This window comes from Protopterus annectens, chromosome 16.part0 (assembly GCF_019279795.1).
Source record: "Protopterus annectens isolate FY-2018-M chromosome 16.part0, PAN1.0, whole genome shotgun sequence".
Taxonomy (NCBI): domain Eukaryota; kingdom Metazoa; phylum Chordata; order Ceratodontiformes; family Protopteridae; genus Protopterus; species Protopterus annectens.
Window position 1 is genome coordinate 605889283 of NC_056750.1, and position 27049 is coordinate 605916331.

The 27049-nt window shown below is 42.2% G+C and overlaps 1 protein-coding gene across 1 annotated transcript in view; it reads left to right on the forward strand.

The window, feature by feature from the left end:
• LOC122790909 (dehydrogenase/reductase SDR family member 4-like) overlaps positions 1 to 27049 on the forward strand; it is a 388748-nt gene that overhangs the window by 72055 nt on the left and 289644 nt on the right. Inside the window, exon 2 of the mRNA XM_044058593.1 lies at positions 18697 to 18874. Within this exon, the coding sequence (XP_043914528.1) occupies positions 18697 to 18874 (178 nt within the window). The remainder of the gene's footprint in view (positions 1 to 18696; positions 18875 to 27049) is intronic.

Here is a 27049-nt window from a genome sequence, read left to right on the forward strand (position 1 = left end):
GATTATCCTCAGTGGCTTGTGGAATCCTCTCTCAAAGATGGCCTTAGACAATCATATGGGTGCCTGTAGTTGTCATCCAATACTCATCAGTGGTGCCTTCACATTTTGGGAGGTTGTTGTATCATGTAGTGGCGCCATCCTTCTATTGTATAGTGTGTTTATGGCTGGTGTCCGGCGCCCAGGACATCTGCCTTTGGAGAATTGGGTCATGCTTTCATATGTGGCTTCATGATCCATGCATTCCTGAATGTGTCCACAGAATGACTCTATACAGGTATCTGCAGTCTGGTCCATATTTTCAACAGGCCTTGGGCCTTTGAAGGTTTCCACATCATTTATGAGGGTGTGCACTTGCTTGACATGAGCTGTTGACAGGCGTGCCGCCTCCAGACAGAGCAAGGGGAGGGTCACAGTCAGCTACCTGTTGGGACGTACCTCCCGGACCACATGGAAAGAGACACAGAGGAGCTCTTACAGCACCCTCTCAAACTCAGGTCTCCCACACAGCCTTCATGCTGACACAGGAGAGTTTAGATTACTCTGCAAACACCATCATACTGGGTGATGCCAGCTACCCAAACATAGACTGTGAACATTACACAAGCCACAATACCCAAGCTCTAAGGTTCCCATTGATCGGACATTCTTTGGCTATGGAACAGGTAACCAACCTTCCCACAAGAGGGGCAGATATAGTAGAGCTGATCTTTACAAACATGAGTACAAACTGCTCACCACTGGGAGTATATCCCTCATTGTTGCAATCAAACCATATACTAATCACACTGGAGTTCTGGATCCCCCACATATGCAAACCACCAACACATCGATGTGTGTGTGTGGGAAATGTCCCTATTAGCAACCGTGACAGTATGGTACAGGATGCAGATCCCCCTTTTGAAACAGTGATGATGTCAGGACTGTATAACTATATCACCTGTAGTAAAGTCCTCAAATAATTTGCATAGCGCGCTCTGCTAATGCGTCTTTCTTCAGTGTCATAACGTAGTTAGGTAGGGGTTTGAATCTTGCAAAGGGAATGTATGAGTGTGGTTTATGTGTGTGCACTATGCTGGGAGGGTTAACTGCCTTTTGCCAACTGGGAGAACACACTACAGGGTGCACATCCCTCGCCTACACACAGATGATGTCAGCACCCTCTAAGTACAGCATTAGTAAGGATTTCTCCAACTACTGCAAATAGCGCACACTGCTAATGTGTCTGTTTCTACTGTCATTGCACAGTTAGGTATGGGTTTGAATCTTGCAAATGGAAAGTATGTGTTTTACTGTTGGTGGGGTTAGTGTGTGTGCACAATGATGGGGTGGGATGTGGCTTTTGCCACATGGGGCTATGCACTGCAGGGTGGTCATTACCCTTAACAAGCAGTGATGTTGATAGCACCCTATACAAACAAAACTACAAAACAGAAGGTGGTGGTACTGATAACACATGTAAGGTAACACTTCTTCAAGTAATGTCCACAAAACAGAGTAGGATAATCAAACAATTCTTTTATTCTATACAGACAACATGACAACAGACAACTAACTGCCAGTACTCAGTATAGTGTTACACGCTACTGTAACACGCACATGTACCCGAATATACCTAGGTAGTGTTCTGAAGCCTGAATGTGGCAAGTGTGTGGATGTGGGATGTGTCTGTGTGTGCATTTCCGTATGGGAAACATGTTTGCTGTGGCAATCAGGGTACTACAGTACCTGATGCACATTACATCTTCCAACTGATGAGGTTGCCTGAACCCTGTGAGTACAGGTAGAGAAGGGGATGCCAGTAGTAAACAACATAGTGCACTTCTGAAATGTGTACCTGTCATGTATCAACAGCTACTCATGTAGGGTGATAAAGAATGGGAATGGCAGGTGAGTGTGTGCATGTGTGTGGGTAGCAGGGTGTGTATAAATGCATGTGTGACAGAACAGATACATGTAGCTGAATCTACATAACAGCACAAGATGCGCATTGCCATAGTCAATGTTAGCATGTGATGGTGTGCAGCTGGTACACTTTAAGTAGTATGGGTGCAGATAACAATTGAGGACATTCATACAGTTACTGCAGCAGGACTGCTGGGATATACACACATTTATACTGCAACAGTCAACAGTTACCAACATGTTACTACTTATACACATGTATGTAGTCACCCTGTGCATCAGCAACGTGTTTACCTTTACCTGCACCGATGTTGTAGTATGCAGGAGGTGGCACAGTGTCATCATATGCACAGGGTGTGGGTTAGGTATGCCCAAGCCGGCCACTGGTAACACCAATGGACATGTGTGTGTATGTGTGTTTGTGAGGGGCAGCAGTACAGGGTGGACCGTTGTTGGTGCAGTGTGTGTGTGTATGTGTTTGCCCTAGGTGTTAGGTTTCCAGGTATCTGCATGTGTGTAAGCACGCACACAGTCCCACATAATGGCTGCCATGTACAGGGTTTTGTGGACAGCCACAGACTGCACCTGTCAGGTCATCCAGATCAGTGTCTGTGGGCACGGACACGGTACCTGTGCCTGGCACGCGTGCTACGGGCCCTATCCCGTACTAACCCAGACTGGGTACTGTCATCGGAAGCAGGGGTGTGTTGACTGGACACAGTTCCCTGTTGGGACTGTCCAGAGCCACGTGCACGTGGTCTCCTGGGGCGTCTGGATGACAGCACAGACCCAGCATTGCTGGGGCTGGTGCTGGCACTTGAGGCGCGAGTGGGCCGTTGTCATCCGGGCCACTGCCAGCTGGTGCTCTTGCTGGCATACGGCCACGCCGACGCCGCAAACGCACACCATCGCCCTGGCCCATGGACATCTGGTTGTGGAGCAGCTGTTCTATGCCCCACAACGTCTGTCAACGACATCTGTGAAGTTACGGATAGCATTCGCAACATCATGCATGCCGTCTGTCATGGCTATGCGACATGCTCTCAGCTCCCTCAGACCCTGTCTGGTGTACCTTTCCATACGTGCCTGTGCCTGCATGACAGTTCTAAACATAGTGGAGGTTGACATACCTCCTTGGGCACGCCGGCCAGAGGCAGTACGCCATGGATGGCCCCACGAGAACCCATGGGCGACTGTCTGCGTGGTACCATTGGAGGCCTCTGCACATGGCTGCCTTGTGAGGATGCATGTACCACAGGTACCACATTACCCTGATCTATGCCCACTGCTGACTGTCCATCACCTAGGGACAATGGTGACAAAGGATGTAACGGCAGGATGACTGTGCGCATTGACGGGTTGAAAGCTGTGTACTGTCAATTGGCTGACCAATGGCGGACCCAGACACACCTTCCTGCACCATTACAGACATTTCATCATCATCAGTACCTGGGGCACAAGATTCAGGTTCCCTGCTGCAGGTCACCAGAGCAGCACCAGAACCTACGGGAGGAAAACATGGAACACAGATTACAGTCTCAATACATATTTGAAAGAGATGCACTTCAATACTAATGCACACATTCAGAAATGGACACATGCACTCATGGACACTAACACACATGCACACTTGGGCACAGGCACACTTGCACACATGCACACCCCACAGTAAACACACACATCAGTACCGTGTTACACTACTCCATTTACTACCTGTCAATTACAGTTATTGTGAACACAGTCACCAGCATGTCTACTACAGAGTTACACTACTCTTCCTAGTTTTATAAATTGTTTTACAGATAATTTTAAAAGACTCACCAGCATGTATGGCCTGCCTCATTGCTACATGGGAGGGACCTGGAAGTGTGAAGAGAGTAATGTCAGTGGGCACATGTGTGCCATTCATTTTGCACATGATACAGTACAGTAGTACACTAGTTCCCTTATACACATCAGCTGCACATCATGTCTGTATGTATATCATGATGACAGATACATACCACATGCACACCTTATGCGTGCATGAAGTAACAGCGTACAGAACAGTCATATGTACATACCAGGAGTTAACTCTAATCTCACCCTTACCTCTCTTCAAACGTCAACTCAAACTGTACTTCCAAAACCACTGGCTTTGTTCTTCTTGGAGTCCAGGCTAACGTCCCTCTCCCTACCCTCTCTTCACCCTTAACCCCTCATTGTGCATAGAAACTAGCTTCTACCCTGTTTCTTTCACCTTGATGTCCTTCTATGCTCTGACCTACTTCTCCCATCCCTCCCACCTCCTCTTGACTGTCTTCCTTCTTTTCCTCACTTCCCTTCTTGACTCCTGCCTCTTCCATATCATTGTATCTGTCATACTCCTTCTACTTCTCTACCCTTCTGAGCCCTAACTATTATGTATATGGCTTTTGCCTTATTGCATAACCATTATGCTTTAGGTAGGATTGCTTTGAAACCAACGGTACATTGTGTATGACTCTAAACTGTTTGACTTCCTTACATGTATGTTGATTTAATTAACAGGCTGGTGTACAATTCTATTATGTTGGCTGTCTGTAATGACAACTTGTCTGTCTGCCTTTATTACGTTATGTGTGGAGCTTTTCTCCACAGGCCTCTACTGAAAATGAACTTATATCCAGCTAGACTATCTGGGTCAACAAATGTAAAAGTAATAACAATAAATGAATATGGCATCTTACCTGCACGCGCGCTGTCTTGCTGCTGTGTGGATCCAACCTCCATCAGGATGCATGATGGTTGCTGTTGTTCTGGGGCTGGATCCACAACACTTAGCAGTAGCCCCTCCTGTCTGGTGAGGGCTGGATGTGTGGCCACCCCCCCCACCTGTGGCAGCCTGTTGCCTGCGGATATCTGCAGCACGCTGGCGGACATTTCTTATCAAATCACTGCAGTGATGTCTCACCTGCTCATATGTCCTGTCATGCATGCCAACATCATTTATCCTGCTAACAAGGTTTTGCCACAGTGCAGACCTCTCCTGCTGATTCTGGGTGGTGCGTGAGAACAGGATGGCATAGTCACGCACCAGGCTCTGATGGATCACATCATCCTCTGCAGCAGAGTAGGCAGGATTCCGTTTAGGTGCCATGTCTATCTGGAAAGGTACACAAACAGGTTATCAGCATAGTATCTCAACAATACATGGTACACATTCTATACAGGTAGTGTTAACTTCTACTTATTACTGATTGGTTAAAACCTGATTACAGTGTAGCTATCATTCTATGTCATTTGTACTAAGTACTTGGCCTTCAGACCAGTTGTTTTACATTAGGAAGGTTGGTGGCAAGCACTGTGGTGGCAGGACACATATCTTTCATCCATTGAAGTTGGGAACTGCTGATTGTGGGCCCAGTGTACAAGTGTATTACTTCTGGTATGGGCAGTTGGCCTTCAGGCCAGTTATTTAACATTAACGAGGTTTGTGGTCTGCACTCATGTGTGACAATAGGCTGTACTCTGCCATTCATAGCTGGGGACATCTGGTTTCAGGTTTATAGTGCCTGCATATCTGAGCTGTATCTTACTGACATTGCTACACCTTGTTTGTTGTAGCAAACACTACATCCAGGCCTCCTGCATCTACCTTTGTTTATATGCTTGTTATCTGTTAGCTTGTTATTTCACTGGTATGCTACTTCCACATAGTACACATCTTTGCAACACATCTGTGACTCACTACTGTTATCTGCATTGCTTACTGTACGTACTTCCATGTTACACATGACAGCAAGTGACTGCTTGTCATTGTTGCATTTACTTCATTGTGACACATTGCACTTAGGTTAACTGGCATTTGCTCACTGACGCTTTTATATCAGTCAGCAGTTGTAGGTAATGTCAGTACACCCTCACTCCCCACTGGACCTTGTTTTCAATCATTAGTGATTACAGAGTTCACAATAGTATTCTAGCATGTCCAGAGGTCAGTTGTCAGTTGCCTCCTCAGTCCAGCTGGTGAGTGTGGTACTCCAGAGACAATGTTAGAACAGATGCATGTACACAGACAACCCCCTCCTCCTAACAACAAATTCAAACTCATGTGAGTGATGCAACCATATACCAGACTGGAGGCTAGGCTCTGTCTACTCAATACCGCCATAACCAGTCACGTGGCAAAGGGGATCACTCACTACACTTCCAGTTTCACGTAGACCTACCACAACAGCGGACCTAACACATGATCACACATGATCATACTTGTAGGCTCAGACCACAGCTCTGCCTATGCAGCAGAGACCTCCTGAGCAGACATCCAGGCAACGACTACCACATAAACGAACATGTGCAACACATATCACACAAAGCCAATGTGCTGAACACTCACAGCCATTAACAGTTAACAACACACCTCATACACCTGTACTAGGTGCCTCTATCATCAGGCACACTCACATCACGTTCACCAGGCTTAACGAGGTGAGGGTCACGGTGTGCAGCCTGTCAGGCACTATGAACTGCCACATAACACAAACAGTCAGGTAACCCCAAGGCAGGTACAGGTATGACTCAGTCAATGTCCATGCTGCTGTGAATGGCCTGACACATTCCTCCCTGGACTACATGACATGAGACATTACAGAGCTCTCTGAGCATGTAGCCCGAGACAGTTTGACCCTGACCTTGAGTAGCATCCTACCCTCACCTAGAACAATGCCACAATATCAAGGCACGATGATCCCTTCCAACAATTGACTGACATACTGGTGTCATTCACAGGTGTGCCAATGCCTGCCATCTTGGGGTGGTATGCTTTGCTAGGGACAGCTTGCACCTGTCACCACAGTCCTATTGACATTTGGCGGAGCCTCCTGCTACACCCATAGTGCCTGTATTAGGCAAGGCTCATAAGGCAAACCCACATCCATTTGTATCACAAAGGATGAGGAAGTAAGAGTGATGCTACTCAACACTGGACGTCTAGACCCAAGGATGCACGCACCCAAAACCCTACCTAGCATTCTGGACATCGATATCTGTGCAGTAACATGAACCTGTTTCAGGTTTCACAGGAGCACACCAGTACTACCACGTTATAGCTGTTACCATTCTTGTCGGCCACAACACTTGAACAAGGGAGGGGGAGTATCGGTATTCAATGCAGATTCCCACGCCTCCACATTGGTGGCACAGTACAACATAGGTGTTAGGCCATTGAGTACAGAAGACGTAGTTGGGGACCTGGGGAAGAAACATGGTAGCGGTCTGTCATTTGTCTACCACATGGCCAACGTGGATTGACATGTTATATAGCCCAGCTAATCATGACTGATTCACATGTATGGCAGGGGAGGTCATTGTGCCTCTGTACTCATCCATCATCAGGCCTATAATTGCGTACAATGCACCTTTTGGGATGTACCTAACCAGACACCTACAGCAACTGGTACAGGACAACAGTACATCATCAAGGGGATGCAATGGCTCACACAGATGTCATATGCTGCCCAGGTAAAGTGAATCCAGCTGGACTCAGTGGCATACTGCCTGTTCAGAGGCAATCTGTGCATGCCATATACAGCCATGTCCTACCTAGCAGTAATGAACGTGATGCACCTCAGGCAATCAGAGTCCCATACAGCCACATGCTCAGGCGAGCTGGACCTCAGCACTGACATACATGGACATGCTGGAGGGGCATATTCCTAACCGAGAGGCTCCCTTCACTCTGTAATGAGGTCACACTACTGGTTAGGCAGAGTCCCTCATTGACTCTCTTCCATAGGAATCTGGATGAGTGGATGGAGATCATAGTTGTACCCCAGGTATCACTTCTTATGTCGCTGTTAGACAGAGGCAAAGTATACTAAAGTCGGACAAGGGCATAGCAGCATAACTTGTGATTGGGTGGCAAAAGACAAACACATTCTACTAGGCTTACCAATGCCCTAGGGCAAATAGCCTAGTATGAACCTATGAACTGTTCATTCTCAACTGTTCGAGCTCATTACAGAGTGAAGGGAGCCTCTCAGTTAGGAATTTGCCCCTCCAGCATGTCCATGTATGTTCTATTCAGTCGCCACCGCTTGCTCAGAGGTGACCTTTGCCCAACATACAAGGCCATGTCAAACCCAGATTTGATGAATATGCTTCACCTATAAAACCTAGATCCGTCAGAGCCACAAGGGCGGGAGACTTAAACCTCGACACGGCTATTAATAGGACATGCTGGAGGGATAGATTCATCACCCAAAGACTCCCTATGTTGTGGAACAAAATCACGGTATATGTGAGGCAGAGCACCTCGCTGGCCTTGTTCAAGAGAAATCTTGACCAATGGATGGGAGATCGCAGATATACCCCAGGGATTACCTCCGTGTCACTGCTCGACAGAGGCACAGCAAAATAATGGGTATGGTTCCCCATACTAAAGGGGTGGCTTAAGCCACAAAACGATGGGCTAGGCTTGTAAATGCCCTCGGGCAGATAGCCTAGTATGAACCTATGAACATGTGTGTACTGCTATAGTACATCTGCCATATGTTGCATGTGTGTGTGTTGTGGGGGATGCACAGGTAATGGCCAGATACTTCTGCACAGGTGACACGTCTGACACATTCTGGGTGTTCATCCATACATACTGGATGTGTGCTGCCATCCAACCCTGTGATGTGGACACACATTACTCAGCCTGGATATACATATCTGAACAACACCACAAGCACAGTACACTACCTTGCTATGTATGCATGTTATTACACAGTTATTCAGTAGTTATGACAGTGATGCTATCCATGCAGCCCACTGGGCCAGTGGAAGCCACAACACACACTGCCAGCACCTTTGCATATGCTTACCACAGACATCCCACATACTCCATGTACTGTGCACACAGTTATCTAACCCAGAACAACTGCACACCACTTATTAATCCTGTCCAGTGGACTACAGATACAGGCATATTGTATAACAATAGTAGGTGGCTACTGCAGCACAGGGCAGATTCACATGACTGGAAGGCATCTGTTGTCTGCAATGTTAAGATGCTTCACATTCACCAAATGCACAGATATTGCCAACATTGTTGCAGACAGTTTAGGTGCAGGTACCCCCATTGTCCTACACACGTGTTATTAGTTATCCCAGATGACTGTAACCTCCCTATCCTCTCACATGTCCAGGTGAGAGCCACCCTCATCATTGCAGAACACATATCATCACTGTTACGAAATGGTATCCCTGGATGTGTGCTACATTCACCCCTGGAGGACATAGCACCACATGACAGACTGATATTAATCCCTGGCCATACTACAGGATATGTACCTGAACAGTGCCATACATACACAGTGGTCCCACACCAATGAGGAGGAACCTCTACTGACCCTGGGAACTACTGCATCATATGCACAACTGGCCTTGTGTTCTAAGCTATGGAAGTGTTAGTTATGGCCCACATGTACAACAATATTACATATGTTTATATTTCATGACTATGTACACACAACCTATCTCATGGACATACCTATAGATAGTGAACTATGATACATTTGGAGGTGTCACAGAATACACAGGATTAACCTGCTACTTTGCATTACCTGTGTTTGTGGCAGCTGTTGGTGTGTCACTGGTGCTGCTTGAAGGCTGCTGCTGCTGCTGCTGCTGCTGGTTTTGCTGCTGGCTGTCTTTATTTCTGTTTTGTTCTCTCTCTGTCTCTCTCTTTCTCTGTCGGTTTTGTGCAATGAATGTATTGCATGAGTGTAGTGTGGGTACTTATTGCTTTTGTAGGTATCTGCATAGGTCCATGTGATGGCCTCTGCACCAATTGTAAGGCAGCATTTGCTAATTGCATGCAGCTGGGTGTGTACTGATTGCATGTCTCACTGTGATTTCAGGACACTGCTATAAAAGGGTATGTGAGATAGGCGTTGCCCTTTCAGATTGTAGGCGTGGACCATGCTGGTATGCTGTTGACAGTGTTTTGTGAGTGTGAAGGTTAGTACATCTACCATGCTTCATGCTGTGTTGTAGATTCAGGTTGCTGCATTTATCTTGCCTGTTCCCTATAGTGAGTGTGTATGCATACTGACACCTACAACTATATGTCATATGTATTGCTATATAAATATATATATATATATCTGTGTACATATACATACTTTCATATATGTACATTAGTTGACATTATTGGGTACAAGCTAACAATTAGCAGGGCTGTTTCTGTTAACACTACACTAGTATGGGAACCCAGTAATTGGGACTATAAAAGTCTGCATGACATGCTTTGGGTAGTAGACATACTATATTGCCTTTATCTTCATTCCTACTATTACGTGTTCCACTTATTTAGCACTATATTCCTGTATGAGAGTCATGGCTTAGTGGTAGGTCATACAGACTAGTGTTACAATGGTCTTGTGGTAGGGCCTACTAGTATGCTCATATTCTGCTTTTGAGTTGAGTATAGGGCCTATCAATCAAAGTGCTGGAGGCACCTTTAAGCAGTTAAAGGGCTTAGTAGGTCTCACAGGAGCCAGGCTGTGTTGCAGATTCTGGTTGCTGCATATATCTTCACTGTTTCCTGTAGTGAGTGTGTATGGCTACTGAGACCTACAACTATATTTCATATGTATTAATATATATTTATATATATGTATGTGTAGATATACATACCGTCACATATGTACATTACCTTACATTATTATGTACAAGCTAACAGGTAGCAGGGCTGTTTCTGTTCACACTGAACTAGTATGGGAATCCAGTAATTTGGCCATTAAAACTCTACCTGACATGCTTTGGATAGTACATCTCCTATATTGCCTTTATACTGATTCCTACTATTACATGTTATATTTATTTTAGCACTGTGTTCTTGCGAAGCAGGCATGGCTTAGTGGTAGGTCATACAGACTAATGTTACCAAGGTCCTGGGTTCGAGACTGACAGTGGGAATTTTTTACTTTGCAAACTTTCAAACTGAGTACAGGACTTGTCAATCAAAGTGCTGAGGCCACCTTTAAGCAGTTAGAAGGGTAAGTAGGTCACACAGGGGTCGGGCTGTGTTGCAGATTCAGGTTGCTGCAATTATGTTCACTGTTTCCTGTAGTGAGTGTGTATGGCTACTGAGACCTACGACTATATTTCATATGTATTAATATATATTTATATATATGTATGTGTAGATATACATACCTTCACATATGTACATTACCTTACATTATTATGTACAAGCTAACAGGTAGCAGGGCTGTTTCTGTTCACACTGAACTAGTATGGGAATCCAGTAATTTGGCCATTAAAACTCTACCTGACATGCTTTAGATAGTACATCTCCTATATTGCCTTTATACTGATTCCTACTATTACATGTTATATTTATTTTAGCAGTGTGTTCTTGTAAAGCAGGCATGGCTTAGTGGTAGGTCATACAGACTAATGTTACCAAGGTCCTGGGTTCGAGACTGACAGTGGGAATTTATTTTTCTTAGCAAACTTTCAAACTGAGTACAGCACCTGTCAATCAAAGTGCCATAAAGGCACTTTTAAGCACTTTAAACCAGGTCTGCGCTTATGCTGAGCTCACGCATGCGCACTGGCGGTGAGCTCCGCTAACACAAGCACACCCGCTAATTTCTTTGAAAGAAAAGAAAAAGGGGTGACAGGAAAGTGGTGAAAAGGGGTCACAAAGAGGGTAAGACAGTAGGGAAACAAGCGTGGGATTTGCAGGAGGGATGTAGGTAAGGCCCATAGATGCCCATGTCTTTGGCAGCAACAGCTGTGCATTTCCATGTATTTTGGTGAGACATTAGAAACCTTTCACCCCTGAGAGAGGTGTCAGGACAACATTAATAGTTGTTGTAGAGCCAATTGTAATTAACTGTTTCAATGTCAAGCAGACATGTGTGCGACATGGACAGCTATGTATGGGCGTAATTTTTTGTGGGTACAGAGTGCCCTTTTTTTTCAGGTGAGAGTGGTATGTCAGGAGAAGGAAGTCAGTATAGCTGGGGAGGTAGGTTGGGTAGGTTAACAGACAAGACAGACAAGACGCATACAGGGGCGGTGTATGACACACGTGGGGGGTTACACAATTGACGGGGACGGAGGTTGGGATTTCCAAGATGCATGAGCCCACAGATGGCAACAGTGGAACTGATATCCCCACCCATAGGCAGTTGCCACTGTTCCTTCACAGCCCAGGACGGGGCTGTGCTGGGGGCTGTGTAGGCGGGGCAACGGCCGGGGCCGTTAGCTGTGTCACACGAGCCTCGAGCTGGCGTAGGGGCCCAAGAATAGTGTCTTGGATCTCCCTTCGCACCACAGACCGGACACCGCGGAGGGTGAGTGGACGAACCCCTCCGGCCACTCTCGCAGAGGGGGGACGGGCCCCATCCCCTGCAGCGCTTCCACCCGAAGGTGGCACAGGGCCACCGGGGTCCGGCCTGGGCACTAGTGCCAGGTGCAGTCACCAGCTGAGGTGGGAGAGGTGGGTCCGCTGGGACCTGCCTTCCCAAGCGTTCTAGGTTTGTGAGTAGTTATGTTAGTTTGGGTTAGTGGCATTGTATTCCATTCAGATTAGTTGTAACAGCATGCATTGGTATTCCCATCAAACAAACACCCAGATATTAACACCATTGAACAAGGGGCATATCAATATCACATGCATTATTTGAACAGAAATACACAGTCAAACAACATGCAGGGTTGATTAATGGCAACAGGCCATCAGATTTGCAGGTATGAACAGGGCACATGCACGAACAGACATGCATATATTTTGAAACGGACAAATGTCCATGATTAATGAAATGTTCCCATACCATTATTTAGTGGGTGTTGTTATATGGAATTATAGGGTTGGGCAGAGATAGAAAGTGATGACACATTCATATGTTACACATTGATTTACATTTATAATAGGTACACAATTAAGTTGAGGCTGATGTTTCAAAATAAATTTTATTTGACTGTCAAGCTACACCTGTTACAAATACATCACTATCCTACTTATTTTGAATTTGATCAGATACATCATCCTGCTACACTTTGATGACAGGACAGGGGACAACTATGGCTGTTTAGTCTGTCAGATAATCATTCATTCTATCTGCAAATTGTTTACTGTGATCACCATATACAGCATTTGGCTAGACATTCCAGATTCTGACACACTGAAATCAGTTTGGTATATTAAGTTGTACTTCCCACATGCATTTAGTTCTGTAGAAACACACTGGGGCTAATATATTCCGGGGTTATTACTACTTTATTTATTCATACATGACCCTTTCTGTCAGTCTCACACTTCCTGCAAATTCACAGTTCAGGTTGCTACTTCTAGGCTTTGTTCACATGTTAGACTAGTGGTGATTCAAACACTTTCCAACAGCCTCACTTCTGTCATGATTCAGCATTTCAACAGGGGATATATCTCACGTGACTACCTCAGATTCTGAAGCTGTACTCTTGAGACTACTGCAGGTTACACTATATTTAATTAATGGTGGGACATCTGTATTACAGCACTGTTTAATTCTATCAATTATATTTCCAGTTACACTTGCATACTGATGAACTTGTTGCAGCCATACCTGCAGACTTTCAAATCTTGCTTGCACATTATATTACTTTTAATCAATACACTGCAGTGTTCTGATACATGCTACAGTATAATATTTATTTACAAGTACTGGGTGGGGTTACTAACCTGCACGGTGGCGCATCCGCACCAGCCTACGGGCATGCATCTCGCGATTCATAGAGCGGACACCTGCAGCTGTAATACAAAAGAAGTAATATTGGACTACACATCTCCATGGTATCAGCTAGTTGAAATCCTTACATACATAAGTAAAATGTAACTTACTCAGTAGTGGGGCGTTGGGCATATCCGGGCCTCCTGGATCCATTCGACAACTGGTCTTGCTTGCGTCGTTTCAAGTCCGCATGGTGGTGACGGACCTGCTCACCAGTGCGTGGAATGCCAGTAGCACTGGTCAGATCACGAGCCAACTGGTCCCATGCCTCTGCCCTATATGCTCCCCATGAGACCTGGCCCTGCATGAGTTGGGCCTCTTGATGATGGACAAGGAGCCAGACCATGTATCTGGACTCCTCAATGCCCCAACACTGTGCTCGAAAGCAACGTCCCTCACCTACTCCACTCATTCTGACTGCAGCTCTGATCTACAATCGTTTCTGCTGTGTATTCCCGCCTATGGGGCTTATATATGCCGATTTTCCCGCACATTTCTCTGGCCGTTTTGGAATTGTATCTACTTAACTGAAAATGCTTTATCATGCTCCATTCTGGATTTTATCCCATATATATGCTATTTCTGCATTTCTAGGTATTGCTGTCATGGCTTAATGGTTTAGTACCTTGACTCTAGTGCATGGTATCCTGTGTTCGAATCTGGCAACTGATTTTTGATTTTCCTGACAGAAATGAGTTGAGACCTGTCAATCAAACATGCCAAAAGCACTTTTAAGCATTTAAAACCAGGTCTGCGCTTTGCTGAGCTAACGATGCGCACTGGCAGTTAGCTTGTGGGAGCGCCAAACGGTGTGCGCTGGGATAAACCTTAATTGGCTAGTGACACACATGTTCAGCTAAGCACAGCTAGTTGCAAACAGTTTCACTCTGTTAAACCGATGCCTAGCAACAGGCACGCAGTTTGCAGCTTTTTAAAGACTACTCAGCTACGGGCACTCCGTCTCACAGCAGCTTAGCTATCAGTACATTTCTGACTATTTTTGTTATTGTGTTACTTCAGAATATATGCTCCGTTTCATTCCATTTTACAAAAGGGAATACATTTACATGTGTACAATACTGTCAGGGGCTTTTAGTGCTTATTTACAAAAAAAAAAAGGTTGTTGTGGGGGCTCGAACCCTGCCTGCCTACTCTTAGGCCGGCAACTCTACCGCTAAGCTATTACTTCTTGGCTTACTTTGCATATTTAGTTCTTATATCCTTTTCCACTGATTGCTAACTGTGATTGCGCTAGTAGCACACCCGCGCACACGGGCGCACACAGTAGCAAACATTTACGGGGTTTAAAAAAAAAAAAAAAAAGGTTTTAATTTTATTACATCTCTTCACTTTATACAGTGATGGTCTATCGGGGCATGTGTTGTGTAGTGTGTTTATGCACATTTCCATGGCCTCTCTCGTGGCTGTTTACTTTCAGCCATTCTAGTCTTCCGGGGGCGTGTCCACTTGCAGGGCTTAGCTACTGACACGCCCCCTACTCTCTTACACGGACCGTGTAAGAGTTACTAGTGTGATTCAGCATGCCTCATGCACCTCATGCATATGCATGACATGCTGACATCACACAGTTTCACTGCAGCCTCCGTGTAAGAGTTATAACTCTTACACGGAGGCTTCCTGAATCTGGCCCTTGGTCTTTTCAGTATTTATAAAATAAAACAATCTTCAATTAATTGTAAAAAGTTATTTGTGATAATTTATGTATATGAACTGTTAATATATTGTCTGCAATTAAACTATTTGCTTTGTGTTCTGTAATTGTACAATTTTCAGTATTCTTTCTAATATAATTCACAATATTAGATAGTAATATTGTTTGATTTAAGCATTTGACATTTCTTATTATACTCCTTTATCAAGATATGTCAATATGTGAAACACTTAACGTACTGTGTCTGTTAATAAGAGTGCAGAGTTCTTTAAAAGTGTTTGGTCCCTACTCCCTGCCAATGAGGTAGATTATATATTTACATTTTGAACAATTTTCTATAGAGAATATTAGCAGTTCATTAAGCTGAGCATTTAACTTGTTGCCGTTCATGATTTTGATTTTTTGTAGTATTTCTTCTATTTTTATTAAGTGAGAAATGCCCCCTTCTTTGCTGTATTTCCCAATGAATTTTAGAAAAAGATCAACCAACTTTTTGTTCTGCTATAATGATGATTTAATTTTTTTTTATCTTCTTTCTTCTGCATTCTATTTGCCTTATGAAGTGAGTTATACATTCATTCCATGCTTTAGGTCTTGTCAGACAGTACAAGGCCTAGACCTGTTAATATTTGAGCACACATCAGAAATTATATTATAAATTTTTGAGTAAGCAGCTTCAGTTAATTACTAAAGCTACATTTTCATTTACTATTTCAAAACTTTTTTTTAAACATGTGCTTTAAACATAATTATACCAGTTTGATACAGTAAAAATATGCATAAATTAGAAGAAACATTTAATAAAAGTTCAACTATTGCTCTTTGATATTAATTTGTTGTATTTGTAAATCTCTTTGCTCATTTTTACAAAGGCAATATATTTTTATAGTAAAAAAAAACTTACCTGCAAACTAATTTTATTTTGTAGTATTCATCATTTAAAATATTTTGTAAAACATAGCCAATTCCAATTGGATTAAAGGATGGTAGATATATGTTCAGTTATATGATTATAAACCCAGTTATAGCAGAAAATAAACTTTCATTACCTTAATTTGTTATTGTTTTCCAGTTTTTCTCCACTTATTTCTTCAGACTTGATACACTCTAGTCTTTACATTCTATTAATTCTAGGACATTATTTTGATTATACAAAAGACATTTAGACCCTCAGACTTTTGTGTCTTTATATAATTTATTTTTAACAAAGGGAAGGCATGTCTTTCTATTTCTATTACTTTAGTCAAATAATCATTATCAAATGTAAATATGTGTTTCCCTACCTTAGAAAGGTGAGTAGTGCAGTTTTTAAAATAAAACCTTTATAGATCTTGGAGTCATATTTTCTTCTAAATTTTCAGATACACCATATGTTCTTAAATTATTCATTCTGCCCCTATTAAGCTCACCCTCAATTTGGTCGATTATTTTAAGTAGAAATTCTTTTTGACTGTTTCATTTTATTATCCATTCCTTGCCTATTGAAGTCAGTTTTATACTAGTTTTCTCAGAATCCTTTTGTGCATCTAATTTATTCATTTCAGTGAAAGTTTTTGAATACTTGAAATCAACCTTTAACGTTTCTTCTGTTCTGGCTATGGAGTAACTTGTCTCTTCAAAAGTCCTACTATTTTACTTGGTGAATAATGTTTCTTCTGTTCTGGCTATGGAGTAACTTGTCTCTTCAAAAGCCCTACTATTTTGCTTGGTGAATAATTCAACAGAACATTTTTGAAAGAAATGTTCTTTCTAGGTCCAGAGATGTTTGAAAATTTCAAGAGATTAGTTGTCAAGTAACTCCAGCTGAACTTTCTAATTCAGTATAGTCGTCTTATTTATCAAAAAAAAATGTAGAGCAGTTCACAAGAGATGCCAACAATTGCAATTGTGACCACTCATTTTAGCACTATGAACAGGTCTAGTGATCACATTGCAAAAGGATGTTTTAGTGCTGGAGAAAATGAAGAAAACTTTCCCTTTCCACACATACCTACCACTCCTTTTAGGTAAAGAGACCCCCACACACAGAAAACAGACAGTACAGAGGGGTATGATGTGGGTATATAAGGCACTAAAACTGTAAATATGATGGGCTTACTCTGATAGAGTGCAAGATAGGACTGAGTACAAATAAAACCTAGAGGGGGCAAAGGTTATTTATTATCTGTATAAAAATGATTGGCAGATGATGTGTCAGTGTAATGGTGACAATGAATACATTTTATAGAAATCTCAAGTAAGGTATTTGGAATTCAAGGTACTGCCTTGTAGAATTAGTGAGACTGGCTACTATATTATTATTGTAGGAAACTTTTAAGATTTATTTTGATTTGTGGGCTGGCATCAAGCTGTATAACCTTGGCTTCTCATGGGTGAAAACTCACTGATAACTTTTAAAAGCTTTGAAACTGTTATACAGTAGTTTATAACATTGTATGTGTTTTACGTATGGTCAACTTGCAGTGGAGGCCACGCATAAAATCTCCATCAGTAAGTCATTAAACAGCAGCAGTAATACATGGTGCTAAAATCAGTACATAAATACATTAGGCAATAAATATGTTTCTGTCTATATACACAACAGTCAACACACTTCTAAGAGCAACAGCATGCCAAATCACCAAAACAGGCTTTAATATGGGCCTTATGGGGGAACGGGTCTGGTTGATGCTTAGGGACTTGATCAGACTTTATCAAGTCCTGAGTTAACCAAATAAGAGTCAACCCTTTGACCTGTTTCTATCTATTCATATTCATGCAGAAATACACATTCTGATCTGGCTTAACATATGCATAACCTACTAAGGCATGGCTCCATAAAAATTCATCCTCGTTTCCTAAATTGTTGAAAGGTCATCCTCGTATTTAGTATGCTTTCTTGACCACTATTCCATGGTGCAGAAGAAAAGAGCAAGTACAGGAGAACTCCCTCCCTTTGTTGAAGTGAAGGACAATGCTTTTAACAATTTTCTGTAGCCCACCATCCAAAAACCAAGATCATTTTAGTATCTTGGTAAGCTGTGCAGAAGGCCACTGGCATGTTTTTGAGCAAGGTGTTGTCTGCTAGCATCCTGCTAAGAAGATGCCTGCATGAAAAATAGATGTAGTGGTCATGCGACAAATTGTACTGCAGGCTAGCTGGAACATATCTGGGTCCTCCTGCAGCTTTGCAACCTCAGTGAGTTGTGCCCAGATGTTTAGCAGTTTTGTGTAGATTTGTGACTTTGTGACCTCAATATGCTGGAAGAACTGATTTTAGTGAGCCTTAGAGAATTTGCAGATTTTCTGGAGCTGTTCTGTTACACTGGTTGTGGAGATAATAAAATACCTTAATTCAAGCTGTTATTTTCTAAGGATTAGAAAAGCTACTGTTGTGTTTTTTTTCCTCCTCAGGATTGGGCTAGCTATTGCACGACGCTTGGCACAAGAAGGTGCCCATGTTGTAATAAGCAGTCGAACACAGGAGCATGTCGATACAGCACTGGCACAGCTGAAGTCTGAAGGCCTTAATGTTTCAGGAATCGTTTGCCATGTGGGAAACGAAGATCACCTAGAAAGGCTAGTCAAGGTGGTAAGTGAAATATCTCTTAAAGTGGAATTTAGAGAACAGCAACATTTTAAGTACAGAGCTGAAGGATGTTACTAAGATTTAAATAGAGAAAGAAGCAGTTTAATATTTGAAGCTAGAAGCAGTTTAATATTTGAAGCTAGAAGAGGGAAGTAAGTGTATTAAGAGATTCATAGGTAAACAATATGCTGAAGGCTAGACCATGACATAGAAATGAGGACATAAGCAGCACTTGCAAAACAATACAGGAATTTATGTCTGGGTTGAAAAAGGTAGAAACTTTGAGGCACAGTAAAAAAAAAAAAAAAAAAATGTCCAGAAATATATCTGGAACCAGAATACAAAAGAAGGGGGAACCTTTATGGAGAGAAATGAGATAAAGTATTTAAAAAAAGACTTCTAAAAGTCATCATGATTCCCTTAAAGGCATTAGCAAGTTGACATGTTAAACTTTTGTAGAAAACAGGTGTCTACAGGCCTATTTGAAGCAATTCTGTTTTGAAAATATTCTAGGAACCACCAATGCTAGTTTATATTTAGAATTGGACTGTCTTTTTCTTTAAACCTGCATTTCAAATTAGCATCTAATTGAGACTGTTATACAAAGTGGCTGCTAATAAATTCTGCATTTGGTATCCTTTTTTTTTCTTTGTTGGTTACATTTCTAGTAATCATTTTAAATCGAGTTGCTGGCTACTGAGACTTGTCTGCATATATCTAGTGGACACAAGCTGATTTAAGTATATTTTTCTCTGCACTTATTTAAGATTTGAGTCAGTAAATATTGTGTGTCTTTGATTCAGTAAATATTGTGTCTCTGTCTCCCTGCAGTTAGTTCCCCACCCCACCCCATCCCTGTTTCCTCTTGTGGTGTTAATATTGGTGGCTTTGGAATTGCCCACCCCTGCTGTAAATCTCTTTTTGCACATGCCTCCTGGACCCATCTCATTTGCTCACTCAACTGAGTACAGTGAGATCATATTTTGATTTTGGATACTCCTACCAGTCCCGTCTCCTCTGCGGTGTACAGAAAGAGCACTTGGGAAGGACATTTCCCCCATAGTATCTTAATCTTCTGTTTCCTCTGTCTCAAAAAAAAAAAATTTGCACTTCATCTGCCTTACTGTATTTGTGTTTCTTCCTACTTTTATTACCTTATTTTGCTTTTGCCTCTTCTTAAAAGTACTCAATTGAATTTATTCTGCTGCCTTTATTACTGCTTGTTAGTAGCCTGATTAAATTGTAACTGTTATTCTAAGGCCCTTGGTTTAAGCACTTGGGCTTCAAACCAGTTGTTTTACATTAAGAAGGTTTGTGGTCTGCACTGTTGTGGCAGGATAGGTAGCGTACATCATTCTAAGTTGGGAACTGCTGATTGAAGGCTCAGTGTCTGTTATTCTAAAAGTGTATTAGTTCTGGGTTAAGCACTTGGACTTCAGGCTAGTTATTTTACATTAAGAAGGTTTGTGGTCTGCATTCTTGTGGTAGGAGAGGCTAGATTCTGCCCTTCTGAGCTGGGAATTTCTGGTTAAAGGCTTATTCCGCATGCTTACTTGAGCTGTTTCTTTCTGAAATCGGTACGCCTTGTTTGTTCTGCATTTTTTATGTTTGCACTTTTAAAGTTGTATTTTTGCTTTGTTTAATTGTTGTAGGCTACACACTCAAGTGCGCTAGCCGATTTTAAAGCATTTACGGTGTCCCTGTGCCACGTTTCTGTTTAGAGAAAAAAAAAAAAAAAGAAAAACCATATCCTTGTTTCCTGCCTTTTATCCTTGTTTCCTGCCTTTTCTGAACTAGAATAGTCCAGTTTTCAGGTCTTGCTGAATTCTAGGCTGTGTTATAGTTCCTGTGTTGCCCATATCCTTACTTGGATAGGAGGAAGCTTCTCTGTTCACCAGTGAGAGTGGGGAGCCATCTGTCCCTGGAGGAGTGGTCTCAGGCCAGAAACTAGTAGCTTATTGGCCGTTTTGGGCCATTTCCTCTCTTTCAAACTCCCTGCATTAAAACCCACTTTAGCGTGGTTTTGCGCTTGTAACAGACTCAGCACAGCTCCTCGTGGTGTCCTGCAGAGTTCTACAAGCAGCAGAGAGCGAAAGAGACGTTAAAAGATTTAAGTATTTTTTTTCTACCTTCTTACCTGCGACTGTAGATTCTCGCCGAAAAGCACGTTTTTTATCTGAGATCTGCAAAGCATTGTTTTTCTGCATTTTTGTGTTTGCACTTTTAAAGTTGTATTTTTGCCTTGTTTAATTGTTGTAGGCTACACACTCAAGTGAGCTAGCCGATTTAAAGCATTTACTGTGTCCCTGTGCCTAGTTTCTGTTTAGAGAAAAAAAATATCCTTGTTTCCCGCCTTTTCTGAACTAGAATAGTCCAGTTTTCAGGTCTTGCTGAATTCTAGGCTGTGTTATAGTTCCTGTATTGCCCATTTCCTTATTTGGATAGGAGGAAGCTTCTCTCTTCACCAGTGAGAGTGGGGAGCTTTGAGCAGCCTATCTGTCCTTGGAGGCGTGGTCTCAGCCCAGAAACTAGTAGCTTTATTGGCCATTTTGGGCCATTTCCTATCTCTTTCAAACTCCCTGCCTTAAAACCCACTTTAGCGTGTTTTTGCACAATTTTGCACATCGCGTAACATTGCGCAGTGCCATTTAAGCATTTTTTTAACTATTCCCGGCTCCACAAAGTCTGCTCTTAAATTTTTCCCTTAGAATTAGTCAAACTCGCAAAATAAGCACTCAACCTTCATTCTACAGCCTAGCACCTGCTCAAATTTCTCAGTAAGCACTTACAAAGTTTAGCACTACACCCCCTTATAATATCCAGAAGTACAAGGCTCCCTATTTAGTCTATTCCAGACGATCAATAAATCAGTTCTTTAAACCATCCAGGCATGTCCAAAGCGCAGTTTCAGGTATGCTCTCCAGTCCAGTATGATAATGATGTGGAAGATAACATGCTTTGTAACAAAGGAAATGTAATTGATATGTCTTTTATACCAACATTTAATAAGTTCATACCACCATTTGAAAATCCACGTGTTTCTCAATTTGGGTCAATGATAGGATTTGGAGGTGGGAATATTTGTGAATCTGTGTTGTTAGATAAACATAAAATAAATATAATTTAACTTTTAGGGAATGGCAAGCATTAAGAACTTTAGAATGGAAAGATATAGTGATTAAACCTTCTGACAAAGGGAATAAGATTGTAATTATGAATGTACTCCAAAATTTTAATATGTGCATGAAACATTTGAATGATGTTGATGTGTACGAGAAATGTAGTAGTAACAAATACAAACAAGCAGTAGTCGAATATGAGAAAATGCTTGATGACAATGTTAGGAAGGGTTATTTCACTGATAAGGATGTCAAGGACAAACTTTTTAATTGTAACAGTGAAATGGCTGTTTTTTTCTGCCTACCAAAGATACATAAAAGCATGGTGGAGCCACCGGGTAGACCAGTTATTTCCGCCTGCAAGTATTTTTTGCATAATATGGGTTTAGTATTACACAAAATATTGTTACCTTATGTTAAAGCATCTCCAGTGTATTATTCAAGATAGTTTAGATTTATTAAATAAAATTTCCCCGTTAAAATGGGATGAGAAAAAATGTTGGTTGGTACTTGATGTAAGGAGTTTGTATACCTCCATCAAACATGAAGATGGCCTAAAGGCTATTAAATATTTTATGGGAGATAGTTCTTTTTCTAATTTTGTAGTGGAAATGGTTAGTTTTTGTTTGAAAAATAATTATTTTTATTTTAATAATCAGTTATATAGACAGAAGCAGGGTACGGCAATGGGGGCAGCATGTGCCCTCATGTATGCCAATCTTTTTGTGTCTTTCTTTGAAGCACAGTTTTTATTTAAGTTGAATTTTATGAAAAAATATGTTGATTTTTATTTTCGATTCATAGATCTGATATTTGTGTGTGATGGAGGTTTAAATGAAGTGGATGATTTTATACTGGAAATGCATAGGAACCCATTTGGTCTATCATTTGATGGACTACAGAAAGGGAATAAAGTGGTATATCTGGACCTAATTTTGGAAGGAAATATGGATGGAAGTATTTCTTCCAATATTCACAGGAAGTTTGTTGATGGGAATCAGTATCTCCATGCATCTAGTTGCCATCCCCACCATGTATTAAGAGCTTTACCTTGTGGGTAACTAGTTCGCATTTCTAGACTATGTAGTAATGAAAATATGTTGGGGAAGGAAATGGAACAGACTAAGGATATGTTTTTGAGAAGGGGTTATAACCCAGATATTCTGAAGGAGGCTGAAACCAGAGTTTGGGAAAGAGTATATAAAAATAGCAGTAGAAGGAGGAATAGATCCAGTTATAGGGTGTTAAATAGTTTATGGGTACCTGAATATGAAGAGGTGAACATAAACAAGGCAGATACAATTTATGTATCTGTGTATAACATCAAAAGTGAGGAAATAAGGACATTAATAGAATGCTATTGGAAGTACTTGTTAGAAGATAGATTTTTGGCAGAGATTCTGCCACAGAAGCCCCTTTTTTCGTATAAGAGGGGAAGGAATTTAAAGGATATTGGTGGTACATGGCAGATTCAGTTTACCAGCTGTTAGTACACCTAACTTATTAGTGACAAAGGGAACATCATGCTGCAAGAGATGCAGTGTTTGTGTAAATATTGTGAATACTTTCAGTAATATAAATGGGGTTAAATTTGAACCCAGAGATGCTTATTCATGTAGAAGCAAAGGGGTGGTATATGCATTAAGATGTCCTTGTGCTCTGTTTTACATAAGGGAAACAAAAAGAGAATTCCGTGTCAGATTCATGGAGCATATAAGAGACATTGGGAACATGAGGGAAGATGAGATAATTGCTTTACATTTTAAAATGTTTTATGATGGTGATCTTACTATGTTACAAGGCACAGTTTTAGAAACTGTGGAATGTTTTTGTGATGATGAAAATATATTAAAAATTATGGTATAAATAAAGTATTTATATTTTAAAGTATAAAACACTTGTGCCTAATGGTCTTACTAATGACCTGAATTGGAAATGTTTGCTTTAAAGATTTGGAAACTATTAATTATTTAATTGAATAATTTATGTTAATTATGTAAGGTATATAAAAATATGTGTAAATGTTTGTTACTGTTTGATACTCCTTGAAGGTGGTAACACCGAAGCGCTAGAGAATAAAAGTTTGGTACTTGCCTTGCTGTTTGTCGTTTTTTTGCCACAGTCGGTGGCTTTTGGGTCAGTGTTTAATACTCTCCAGTCCAGCTGGTGAATCTGGGAATCCTGAGGCAATGTTATAATTGCCTTATGTACACAGACAACCCTTTCCTCCTTCCAACAAAAGCAAATATATGTGAGAGATGCAACTATATAGCCAAACTGGTGGCCGAGCTCTCTCAACCCAAGACTGGCACAGTCAGTCAGGAGGTGAAGGAAACCACTCGCATGACACAACCAGTCTCACATAGACAAATCACACCAGCAAACAAGACACAAACTCACAAAACATACATGGAGGCTCTAAATAAAAATCTGCCTAAGCAACAGAGACCTCCAAAGCAGGCATCCAAGCAACCACTACCCCACAACAACTTTCACATATCACATACTTCACAAAGTCAGTGTGCCACGCAGTCGCAGCCCCCAAGGCTAAATAACACACCGAATACACTAGTAATTGGAGACTCTGTTGTCAGGCACACTGACATCCCACTCACCAGACTGAACAAGGAGAAGGTCATTGTAAGCTGCCTGTCTGGTGCCAGGATCCGCCACATAACACAAGCACTCAGGTCACTCCACAGCAGGTACAAATATGACTCTGTCATTGTCCATGTTGGTGTGAATGTCCTGAGACGTACCTCCCTGGACTATATGAAAAGGGATGTAGAGGAGTTCTCTGATCATGTAGCCCAGGCCGGTATGACCCGGAGTAGCATCTTGCCCTCGCCAAGAATGATGCCACAGTATAAAGACAAAATGATCAATTTTAACAATTGGCTAAGCTATTGGTGTTATTCTAAGTTCATAGGTTTATACTAGGCTAACTGCCCTAGGGCAATTTATAAGCCTAGCCCAAAGTTATGTGGCTTACGCTGCCCCTTATGTTATAAATACTGTGCCCATTAGTTTGTTGTGCCTCTGTCCAGTAGTGACACAGAGATGATTCCCGGGGTAAACCTACGATCTCCCATCCACCGGTCAAGATTTCTCTTGAACAGAGCCAGCGAGGTGCTCTGCCTCACATGGACCGGGATTTTATTCCACAGCATGGGGAGTCTCTGGGTGATAAATCTATCCCTCCAGCATGTCCTATTTATATCCGTGCTAAGGTTTAAGTCTCTTGCTCTAGTGGTTTTGGTGGATTTGGATTTTTTGAGGTGGAGCATGTCCATTAATTCCGGGTTGGTCATGGCCTTGTATGTCAGGCACAGGTCACCTCTGAGCAGACGGTATGCAACTGAATAGAGTTGGAGTTTCTTCAGTCTGGCAGCATATGACAGGTTTTGGAGTCCCTTTATCCTTTTGGTGAGGAACTTTTGGGGTCTCTCCAATTGCTGCAGGTGTCTGGTGAGATACATCCCGAATGGGGCATTGTACTCTATCATTGGTCTGATAAGTGAAGAGTACAGGGGAACAATGACCTCACTTGATCTGGATGTGAATCCCTTCATGATCAGGTGGGCAATGTAGAAGGTCTTTCGAACCACTTTAGCAATGTGAGCATCAAACGAGAGGCCACTGTCAACCTGGGTCCCCAGGTCCCTGATAACCTCTTCTGTGCTTAGTGGGTTGCCACCTATATGGTAGCTTGGGGTTACTTTGTTTTTCCCGAAGGGTATGACTAAACACTTTTTTGCGTTTAACTTCAGGCCATGGCTCTGGCACCAGCTATCAGTTTCCGTGAGACCCCTCTGAAGGATGTCTGTGTCCGATGTACTATCCACTATGGCACCCAGTTTGCAGTCATCCGCAAACTTTGTCAGCCATAGTCCTCCTATGTTTGCCTGTACTTCTGAGAAGTAGATGCTGAACAATAGGGGGCCAAGGACTGAGCCCTGTGGGACTCCACTTGTAACCGGCTTGGAGTCTGACATGGCTCCAGTAACTCTAACCCTGTGGGTTCTGTCCTTTAGACAGTTTGCAACCCATCTTGTGACATATGGGTTTACATTTAAGCTGGTAAGTTTCTCTCTAATACCCGAGTGGGGTATTGTGTCGAAAGCTTTTGCAAGGTCAAGGTAGGCTGTATGGACTGCCTTTCCCTCATCAATGGCCTTGGTGACTGTTTTGAAAAAGTTGACCAAGTTCAAAAGGCAAGATCTGCCCTTGACAAAGCCAAACTGGGTTGGGTCCAAGGTCTGCAAGTCCCCTATGTCCTTGTTTATGAGTTCCATTATGATCCTCTCCATAGCTTTGCAGACCAGGCTTGTTAAGCTTATGGGGCGGTAATTACCAGGGTCCGTAGAGGCACCACCTTTGTGGAGTGGGACCACAGTTGCCATACGCCACTCTTTGGGCACATATCCTGTGGTGAGGCTAAGATTAAACAGCTGCCTTATGTGCGGGTTTAGTTCTTCATTGAGTTCATGTAGCACACAGCCGGGGACCCCATCCGGTCCCATTGATGCTGTGTTTTTAGCTTTAGAGAGAGCAGCTTTCACCTGCGCATTTGAGATGTCTGGGAGGCTACTCTCAGTTGGGATAGTTATCTCTCCTTTGGGGGGGAGAGGGGGGTGAAGTTTGCGCTGAACCTGTCTGCCAGTATTTTGGCAATGTCTGTGGGTTCAGTGATTTTTGTATCATTTTGGACTAATTCTGAGCATATCTGGGAGTTTCCACCCAGGTTTCTGACATAGCTGAAGAAGGCCTTATGATTGTCTTTTGAATCTGTGGCAGTTTTTCTCTCAAAGTTGGCCTTGGATTTTATGAGGGATCGTAGTTTCTTGCTAGTGCTGATCAAAGATGCCTTCCCTTTTTGGGATTTTGCTCTATCATGTAATAGCTTTCTCCTCTTATTGTAAAGTTTGTTTATGGCTGGGGTCCACCAGACTGGATGTTTGCCCTTGGTGGAAAGAGTCTTGGTTTTATTTGGGATTGCCTGATCCATGCAGTCCTGAAGGTGTTCATAGAAGGCATTTGTAAGGGCTTCCGCAGCTTG